This window comes from Benincasa hispida, chromosome 10 (assembly GCF_027475165.1).
Source record: "Benincasa hispida cultivar pf3 chromosome 10, pf3_genome.v1.1, whole genome shotgun sequence".
Classification (NCBI taxonomy): domain Eukaryota; kingdom Viridiplantae; phylum Streptophyta; class Magnoliopsida; order Cucurbitales; family Cucurbitaceae; genus Benincasa; species Benincasa hispida.
The window spans coordinates 37,397,927-37,408,638 of record NC_143487.1 but is presented as its reverse complement, the minus strand read 5'-3'; the positions used below and the strand labels follow the sequence as shown (position 1 = coordinate 37,408,638).

The window sequence follows — 10,712 nt, the reverse complement described above, 5'->3', positions numbered from 1 at the left end:
AACATTTTCTCTTGCTTTTCTTCCTCCTCTTTTCTCCTCCTCTTTTTCTCTTCTAACGCATCTTGCAAAATTGGTGGGTCGATGGTTGATCCTTGTGGCGCCGCATCAAGGGGGTGATTTCTACATCTTCTCTTTCATCAGTCGCAACTGTTTGCAATGTTTCAGGTTGCGCTGATTCTCTCAGTTGCGCTGAATCCCTCTCGTCCTCCCTTATGGAGGCAGATTCTCCGTCCAGTTCTGGGCTCTCTGCCCTCTTTCTCCTCTCTTCCTTCTTCTTCAGGTGCCTATCCTCCCGCCTGCGTTCCCTTCTTTCTTCTTCTTTGGACTGGCTTTCTCAACTCCTCCAGCCCCTTTCTCTTTGATCTTCTTCTCTTTCTTGATTCGATGGGCTTGCTCATCTCCTCTAGCTCTCTTCTCTTTGATCTTCTTATTCTTCTTCTTCTCCTCAGCCACTTCCGACTACTTCTCCGCCACCACTTCCTCCAAAGCAACTCTGGAGGGTCCTTCATAGGATTCTGCATTAGCAGTTTCCTTAGGATCCAAGATAGCCAGAGCACTTCTCCTTGACGCTTCCTCCATCTCCTCCTCCGAAGGCAGTGGCTGATTCACAACCCTAGCTTCGGGCAGTCCTCCTTCCTTCTCCATGTTGCTGAGTATACTCCCCAACACCTCCTTATCGTCTCTTCTCTTCTTTTCACTTTCAGAGGAAAATGTTGGGAGTGAGGTGCTTCCTGAGCTCTACCCCCTTTTGATATGGAGTGGTTTGACTGTTAAGGGATTCCGTCGGAGTTTTCTGACGACTCGAGGGATGGTTTGTGGCTAGACGGCGAGGCGGCGGCTTGCTACAAGGAATGCCATCTCTCGCATAGTGAGTTGGGCTTTTGAAGGTGATGAGGGTGAAGAAGATTGTTGGGAAGACTGGTTTGCCATGGATGACGGAGTAAGAAAGCTGGGAAATTCTTTAGGGTTTTAGGAAGGAAGAAAGTCTGGTATGTAAAAAAATTCTATGGTTTCTGATTGCAAATGGATTCAAATAGACTCACAAACGGAGGAAGTGGGAATTTATAGGTTGGGCCTTGATGAGCCCAACGCAAATTCTGCGATGACAGGCCTTAAGGTACTAAAAAAGCCTGCTACCGCACTCCTCACTTTTATGAAGCATCAAAGAAGGACGTCCTTTCGTCTACTAAATCATCATTTCCTTGGAAGACGAAACGATTGGACTTTTTAATTTGCAAAATGAATTTTTTTTCTTTGATGTTTTATTCGGATGGATGCAAGGTTAAGAATTAACGCATGAGTTCATCAACGCAAATGCATCTTTGCAGAGAACGGGCAACAACGTATGTATCCCCACAACACACCCCTTAACTCAACGCATTTCTGAAGGACGGGCGCACGGTATTTCTACTGATGCAACACTACCTCAACATAGTGCATTTTTGCTAAGGACGGGCAAAGAATACATACGAGCGCAACACACCCCTCAACGCAATGCATTTGAGTTGGATGAACGCAAAATGTATCTTGTTGGTATAAGATGCACCCATCATCGCAATGCATATCGGGTGTTGATTGTTTTATTATTTTTATTATTATTATTATTTTTCTTTTTTTCAATATTTTTTCTTTTTTTATTTTTTCATCAACGTAAGTCATAAGGACTTTGCGGCATTAATTTTCTTCTTATTAATCAATCATTCACCAACATTTAAGAATAACACATTTAATACAGAAAAGTAAGGAAATTAAAGTGAGCACGGAAATAAATGCAAGAGAATTAAATAAAGCATAAATTCATAAATCAATGAAAGCAAGTTTAATGAAGCAATAAATGACAAAATTCATGAAGCAATAAAGATAGTAATTAAGAAAGCATGTAAACATAGAACTCAGAGATATGGACCGGAAGACAATTTTCCATGATGAATGCAATCCACACCTCCGCAGGTGATCAAGCTTGCCTGCACAATGTCTTCACGGACATTGCTCCTTCCCTTGAGATCCAGGGGCTTCAGAATTGTTTGGCAGGGTTCTAGGTGTTCTATTACGTAGATCGGATGCCAGCTGCCTTACTTGAATCTCCAAATTTCTAATTGAAGACGCCTGCGACTGCATTACTGCATCATTTTTCTCGATGTATTGCTTGAGTAGGGACTCCAATGAATTACCAGAGGTGTTAGAAGATGATGGTTGATTGTGTGGTTTGTCTCTATTGCCCTTGATTCTGGTTTGATGAAAAGGTTGAGGGTTTCCTCGATTCCCGGAGTTTCTATCCTGATGGTTACTTGGTCCACCTTGGTTATGATTCCCTCCCGAACCGAAGTTAGGGTGATTTCTCCAACAAGGATTATACGTGTTGCTGTAGGGGTTATTCTGGATAGCGCATACTTGTTGTGGGTTCGATGGGCACAGTTCCACCGCATGGCCCCGTCCACACTGGACACAACTAATTACGGCCACTTGTGTCGACGCATTGGGTTGTGCTGATCCTTGGAAGAGGGCACCTTGATTAAGCGCCATCGACTGGAGGATAGAGGTCACTGCGGCCATCTGGGCGGCCAAAGTTGTCATTGTTTCCGCAGGCATAATGGCAGTTTCATTTCTTCTTCTCTCAGAGGCTCTTCCTCCGTACCCGTCATCAACCCAGTCATCCATATTCCGCGAGATACGGTCAAGGATGACCTTGGCTTTAGTGTATGTTTTATCCATAAATCCTCCTACTGCGGAGGCATCAATAACAGCCTGCATTGATTTATTCAGGCCATTATAGAACGTTTCCATTAGAACGCAATCGGGTATCCCGATATGCGAACAATTCTTCACCAATCTTCTGAATCGCACCTAGGTGGTGCTAAGGGTCTCATTATCCATTTGCTCAAAGTTCAACACATCCTTCCGTCTTCTTGCATTGACTGCCGGAAGGAAGAACTTCTTCATAAACCGTTCAACCAACTGATCCCAGGAAGTTATCTCATTTAGCTCTAGTGAATGAGCCCACCTCTTAGCCTCATCCCTCAAGGTGTAAGGGAAGAGGTATAGTCTGATACCTTCTGGGGTAACGCAGGTATAAAGAAGTACCGCACATCTTGACAAAACTGGTCAGATGTACATGTGGGTCCTCACCTTGTAGACCCCCAAATTGCCCTGTATTCTAAATCATCTGGAGCATAATCGGTTTAATCTTAAATCTTGCGTTCTCCTCAACTATCGGTCTTGAAATACCAAATAAGAAGTCATATAGATTGGGCGTCGCATAGTTCCTCATTGGGATGTTGCGGTCAGCAGCAAGGAAAATGGGATCTTGCACTGGCCTTCCCATCCCTTGATTCACTCCGGGTGCCACATTATCATTGTTGTTTTCTGCCATATTGGCTCTCTTTTGCCTTGCTCGGTTCTGGCATGCCCTTGCGCGAAATGTACACTCGATCTTTGGGTCAGCTTCGAGTTCTGGATCAGTTCTAGTACTCATAAACCGTCAGACTACTCTTCGCGATAAAAATCAGTACAAAGAGACCTGTCCTGCAAAATATCACAAACGTACTCAACACTAACCGTTACCAATCCCCGACAACGGCGCCATAAACTTGTTACGCATAATTTTTATCTCTTTTACTTATAGCATGTGAACAAATATGAATATGGATGAATAAACAAGCTCATGTTGCCATAAACTTGGTGACATAAAAATGGAAATGGAGTGTGGATGTTGTGTTATACATTACTACTTCTAGATATGTGTTGTTAACTATATGCTTGTAGTATGCTATACGTTGTCACAAGTTTCCTTGTGCTGAAACCAAGTATAATTCCAATGCAAGTTTTTCAGAGTAATTCGAGGTCGAACAGAGGGATTTTTTTCGTTAATGCATTACGTTCGTGATACATGCGACCGATTTTTACAATTAATAAAGAGTTTGGTTTGCACAAGAATTTAAAGTGCGATAAAAATAAATTGCGTTGATAAAATAAAAGTGCGTAAAAGTAAATCCTAAACTATTATGATACAAGATACAAGATACATGATACATGATATTGAGTTTGAAACTGACTGTGAAGTTTATACAAAGGACCGTGGTATGCGATGGCAAGTCTTTAGGGACGAATCAGAAATAGAAAGAATAACTAGTAAAAACATTGCAAGTTCATTAATTGCATTAAAGATGTAATTAAGGTTCTGCTTTCCCTTGGCGTACACCTCTCGGTGATCGGCCGCATTCCCATATCTCTATGGTGAAACAGGGATGAACGTGATGAACGCAAGGTTGCTTCTATTTTTGGAAGTACTTCTCACTTTAGTTAACGCATTCTTCCAACCCTCTCTCGATAGGCGGAATAGCATCTTCACTTCTGCTCTCATAGGTGAAGATGCCGTCTAGCATGTTTTAGCTAAACATAATTACTTCCTTAACATAGATTAATTGACTTGCTTAATTCTTACTAATTACCTAGGGAATTAGGAAAACATCATGGAGAAAGTGAATCTGGATGAACGGAAATAGACAGAGAGATGATAATGGAAATGATCATAACAATTAATAATAAGATTAAGCGTCTGATACATGGTGTGAATGATAGAGTAAAGAAAATGAGTACAAGTGATGAAAAAGAGATAGAAACAAATACAAAAGAGTGTCAACATCTTGACACAGATATAGACTATTAAACGTTAGTCATTTTTAGTTCTTGCCTTTGTGTTATTTTTCTCCGCTAAATCACTTTATCGAATATTTATCTTTAAAAGTTGGCTTCAAATCATGCTCATATAAAAATACTAATACACATACTCAAAATTACAATAAATTTAAAGGAACTATTCACAAAATATTCAGAGATCAGAATAAGACATTTTAATAGTTTTTGAAACAAAATAGCAAAAAAGAACAATCAATAAGGTTAGTATTTCATCTACCTATACCACCTAAGGGCTCTTTTAGAAGTAGCAACTGAGTTCTCTACTCAATTTATTACCTTTAAAAATTAAATGAGAAAAAAAAATTTCCCATTTCTAATCAGATAAATTGTAAGCAATAGCCACAAACTATATAGAATTGTTGTTTGATTACATAGTAGAAATTTGCAAAAAAATGAAATAATTCTTAGATTTGATTTGATTTGAAGATGAGTTTTGATGCATGGCTTTAATTGCGAGAGATGGCTTCCTTAGCAGACTGAAGGGTGTTTGCAACCGCTGCCGCCGCCCCGGCCAGGACGCCGCCGCTCGTTGCAAAATTTTCCGCCGGGGGATGAGACTGATGGATTACCTGCACGTTTCTCTTTTCTAAGCCTTGTCCTGCCGATGATCGATAGTCGACTGTCTCTACTCTTTTCTCCATTTGACCTTGTGCATTTCTAAGTTCTACCTCCTGATAAATCAATTTCAAATGGTGAGTAATATTCAAAATAAGTTCGATTATAACAATTATATGGTCTTTATTTTTTTTTTACTTTAATACTCTAACGAAAGACTAATAATAATAAACTAGTCACTCTCTTCCTTTTTGAAGTTAAATTTTATTTTTGTTAATGGTAATAATATCCAATGCGAATATGTTTTCAAGTTTCGAGAGAATATATATATATATATATAACTTATTTAGCCCGACAATAATTTAGACATATTTAATTGAAAGTATATATATAAAGTAAAATCAAAATATAGGGACAAATAATATTTTAATCTAATTTTTTTTTTCTTTGGCTTTTCGCTCATCTAATTCCCTGAAATGCTTAAAATTGTGTCTACTTTAACCCAAAGAAATAATAAAAAATCTCACTTGTTATATTTATTCATTTTTGCTCGTGAGTTACATAATAATTAAATTTTGCAATATCATTCTTTTCCTACGTCATCCATAGAAGGGGAATGAGTTATTTAATAGGTTTATTGAGCATCCTAACTAAACATATGCATGTTAAATACTTTCATCATTATAACTCAAACAAAGATAAAGGATTTTGAATGGTTTTGCTAACCTAAGTCTAGATCAAATTAATTATGTCATCATATTGTTACCAAAAGAAGAGATTCAAATCTCTATGCAGTTTCATATATTTTTATTGAACTAAAAATATCCGAAATAAAAGATATGGTGATGAAAGAAAGAAAGGGAAAAAGCTAAAAATACGGAGACCAGAGCCAACGTTCGTGAGGAGAAGAAGAGGAAGAGACATACCTTGTTTGCCTGCATATTCATGTTGATTTTCTTGGCAATTACCAAAATGAGCTGCCCTTTTTTTTCTGCAAAGGAACTAAGGCCTCTCTTGTAATGTGAAATAATATGCTCTCTCAATGTCTGAAAACATTTTAGTGTGAAGAGATTCAAATTTTTGGGTCAAAGTTAGTGGCTGTAATTCTCTTACCCATAAATTGTGCCGATGGACAAGAATGGCCAAGTGACCACCTCAATTAAGATCACCATAAATTTGGTCCAACACTTTCAAATTACACCCATCCATTTTAATTTTAGAAAAAAATTCACTAAATTAAGAAGGTGTTCCATCAGTTTAAAGATTTACTACATTATTAGGATGCTGATCCATACGCTCTAGAAGTTACTACATGTATAGTCTATTTTGACATCAATTTACAAAAATGTCTATTGTTGATGTGACATAGTTGAATAGAAGGATTTGTGCCTTAAATCCTCGTAATTAACGTGTTATTTATTAATTATTTAATGATTTTATTTTCGATATTGTATTATTCACAAAGATAACAATCTAAAGTTATTAGTGCAATCTTGAAAAGTATTTACTTAACATACGACTGGATCTAGAGATGTCCATGGGTGGGGAAGCTTCCCTGTCCCCATCTCCGTCTCCTCATTTCATTCTCTGTCCCCACGAAATTCCCCATGGAGATCAGGGCGGGGATTCCCCATGGGGAATTCATAGGGATCGGTTCCCTCGGAGAAAAATTTCCCCGTTTATTTTTTTTAATATATTCATTTTTAGCAATTTTGTTTATTCTCAACCAAATAAAATTATATATATTAAATGAGTTATTTCCAATAAATTTTTCATTCAAAGAAAATAGTATAAAAATAATACTATTATATGTAAAAATATAATTTAATCCTATAATTTCTAAAAGTTAAAATTTAAATATTACAATATTATAGTCAAACTTTCCATTTAAATACTACAACATTTATGACTTAAGGTAGAAAGCCTTAAATGTTAAAAAAATTTAGAAATGTATTAAAGTACGAAAAAGGTTGAAATGAAAATTAAAAAATAACTAACTTTTTATACCACAATTTTTTTAAAAAGTATATAGATAAAATAATAATAATAATTATTATAACTATTATACTACTACCACTACTACTACTACTACTAATAATAATAATAATAAGTAATTATTATTATATAAATATAATTATATAATATATACGTCGGGGATTCCCTGCCCTATTCGGGGCGGGTCCCCGTGGGGTAAATAGACATCCCTAACTAGATCATATTCAAGAAATAACCTAAAGTGTTCATAGTGGATAAATAATGGATGTTACAAATGGCTACGATCCACTTTGTAATTGTTACAAATGGTTTGAACCAATTTGTTAATGTAGAGACGTGTAGCTGAGATATATATCACATGTAATGAATTTGTATAAGACTAGACCACAAAATATTTTACCTCTCTTTGTCAATCCGTTAACTGAATAGGACTTGATCTTAATTTTGAGTGCTACTAATTGTGAGGGTTCGTCCTTTGATTTGCATGGAAGTAAATGAACTTAGTAGTTGATTCTAAGCCTACCATTTTGGAAATTTGACCAAGAAGGGAGATGAAAACATGCTTTGATTTGTTTTCTTTTTGTGTCAGTTGAGTATGGCAAGATTTTTGAATCAGTCTTCAACGTCCAAAGGACAAGTTTCAAATTTTGATGGCGAGGTAAGTGGCCTTCGCTACGAGCTTGCCGAGTTGACTTCCTTTGTCGCTCGCTTGGTGAGAAGGAGATCGCAGCAAGTAGAGGTGTGCAAGAGTTGCCTACTCGAGGGGCATCCCAAGAAAGCATACCTAAGGTTGCAGTGGATGCCAACACCATGTGGATTCTCCGAGGAAGGGTATTATGGTCCTTGGGACTACGAGCCTCACCATTCTTGGTGGGGGGAGTCTTTTGACCATGGATACTCAGGATGGCAACAAAGCTTTGGCAGCCAAGATTTCACAGCACCACACCAGTTGACTCTTGCTAAGACTTCAGGGTCAGGTATATCTTCAGAGGCTTTGGTTATGGAACTTGCTGACAAATATTTTAAGTTTGAGTAGGATAACCTCCGTAGACAGCAAGAGTTCGAACACATCAAGCAGGAGAGTTTTTTCCCCGAGGCAGAGGCAAGGACTGATTTGCAAAGTCTGAGTGACCTTGTTACTCGACTTGCAACTTTAGTTGGGAGGCCGAACAAGTCGTTGTCAGACCATTCCTTTGATTTTCCAGAGACCCAGAGGTATGAGGTAGTCCATGTCGACATAGGGGAGGAGCAGAAACTGCTTCCTAGAGATTCGTGCCCAGATATGAAATTGAAATTTTCAATTTCTGAACTTTCTAATAGTTCTTTTCAGCCTCAGCAGGATCTTCAAGCTAAGCGACAAAAATTGATCACCCATGTTGCCCAGCTGACGGAGACCATGCAGAAACTGGAGAGCACATTAGAGCAGTCCATCGTCTATACCTTAGAGGCCGAGTTCTTTGCAGAGTACTACTACTCTAGTGAAGATGAGGATGTCACTCCATGCTTGACAGTTTGTGAGGTTAAGTATGAGTATGGGCTTAATTAGGAAGAATCCCAGGTAACAGAGTCAGAGGCTCCCAAGCCTCGTCCTATTCTTTATACTGGTATTCCTCTCATGTTTTAAGTTTGCTCACCTTCGCCTCACGAATCAGTCAAGTCAGTTGAGTCAGAGTTTTTATTTCAGTTGAGTCCGTCCTTGAGTCTTTTGATTTTTCTTTTTCTTTTTTTTCAAACAAAATTAAAAATACAAAATTCGACCTGTCTGGTTCTCTTTAAAAGATGAAGAGCCTTATAGCCTTACCGGGCTATATAAACTCCTCCAAGAAAGGACCAGAGAAATACGAGAATTTCTTTGTATCTTGACAGGTAACATATCGCGTCGAGCAATCGACGTTAAAAATATGCCCTTCCTGGAGGGAGCCAGGTGATCAAATTTATTGCTTTCCTTTACTGTTTTCTATTTTAACCTTCTTATTTTTCTTTTTGTAGGTTTTTTCCCTCTGTCCTAAAGAAGAAGAAAATCACTTTAAGGCAATCTTCTTACCACCATCCCGTGTGTAGAAACATCATCAGGGGAGGTTTTCTGTTCCCTTATCTTTATTTTATTATTGAGCTTTACTTGAGATACATTGGGGACAATGTATCATTTTAAGTTGGGGGTAAGGTATGTTGTAATTGATGGGGTCCTTGAGTGCCATGCTCAGTGCTTGAATTTGCTAGCTTGCTCTCTTTCTTGGTTTGTTATGATGAGTAGTTGATGACACACCCTTTTTGTGATTAGGTTTGCATGAAACTATGTTTAAAGAGCATGATTATGATTTTTAGCCCGTTTTAAAAAAATTTCTTATCTCTCATGCATCTTTAGTTTATTGTCTAACGAAATTAGGACTTGCATGCTTAGAGTTGTATTATGGGGGCTTATATTTTCGTTTTCACCGCGAAAGACCTAGGTGATACGTGTTAAGTGGCTGAAAGCTCAACCTAGTAATGCATGCCTAAGATTTTTTTTTTCCAAACTCTTGTTTTGTATTGTAAAAGTCAAGTGTAGAGTATGTAAAAAGAAAATTTGTAAAAGGCGGAGTGTGTTGTAGTGTAAAAGCAAGTTTGTTTATTATTTTTGAAGGGGATTACTCCTCTTCCTTGAGTTATGATTAACCTGGGGCGGCTATGACACCCGTAATTTTCCTCTGAGCTAAAGTACCCCGAGGAATGAGTAAGCTTCGGAATCTTTCAAAAGACATTGCTCTAGTTGGATGACTCACATGACACCCATGTGGGCAAGCCAAAACAAAGGTGATGTGTCTAGATAAGGTTTCCTCTATTGTGTAAAGTAAAATATATACATACATATATATATATATATATATATAATAATAATAAAAGTTTGGTTTCCTTAAGTGTGTCATTACAAAGTTGAGTCTAGGAAGCTTGGCTCTTGAACCTTCAAGCCAGTGAAGGGGAAAACGAATTGAGGGCTCTATAAAACCATTCTGAGCTTTGCAAGCTTAATATTTAGTAGGGCTTTTGACTTACTTATGCATGAAAAGTTGAGAATTATACTTAAATGTACTTTATTGATTGATTGTAATCGGATTTCATTTTTTGATTCCAACTCTCATCCTTATAGACTGTTGAGACTAGAGTAACGACCCTTGTGATCAAGCAAGCATATTTTTTGTGTTAATGTGTAATTTTACCTTGCTCGAGGACGATCAAGAATTATGTTGGGGGTGTTTGATAGCACCAAAATTGTGTTATTTTCCTTTTCTTAATTTTAGGTTGTTACTATATTTAATGTGTTTATTTGATGATTTTGTAGACATCGAGCATCTTAGAGGTAGAATTCGTCATTACCAGCTAATTGGGGTTAATTTGGAGCAATTAGAAACTAATTGGGGTTACGTGGTGTCGTAACGCTATGAATTGAAGTGGACATGCACTACGGAGCAGAGCAGTGACACGACGCT

General features: G+C 37.7%; 1 protein-coding gene across 1 annotated transcript; it reads right to left on the bottom strand.

Moving 5' to 3' along the window:
• Nucleotides 1-4,980: 4,980 nt before the first annotated feature.
• On the bottom strand, nucleotides 4,981-6,339 carry LOC120089373 (uncharacterized). Its single transcript, XM_039046817.2, has 2 exons — nucleotides 6,177-6,339; nucleotides 4,981-5,366 (listed from the first exon to the last, which is right to left on the bottom strand). Exons 1-2 carry the CDS (start codon nucleotides 6,195-6,197, stop codon nucleotides 5,142-5,144), a joined length of 246 nt encoding a protein of 81 aa, XP_038902745.1. The 5' UTR covers nucleotides 6,198-6,339; the 3' UTR covers nucleotides 4,981-5,141.
• Nucleotides 6,340-10,712: the final 4,373 nt, after the last annotated feature.

What these genes read in the sequence shown, in the direction of transcription:
- LOC120089373 (XM_039046817.2), bottom strand. Translation starts at nt 6,197, where the DNA reads ATGAATATGCAGGCAAACAAG. An exon ending in TGAATATGCAGGCAAACAAG is followed by an intron (nt 5,367 to 6,176) that starts GTATGTCTCTTC and finishes TTGATTTATCAG; the next exon opens with GAGGTAGAACTTAGAAATGC.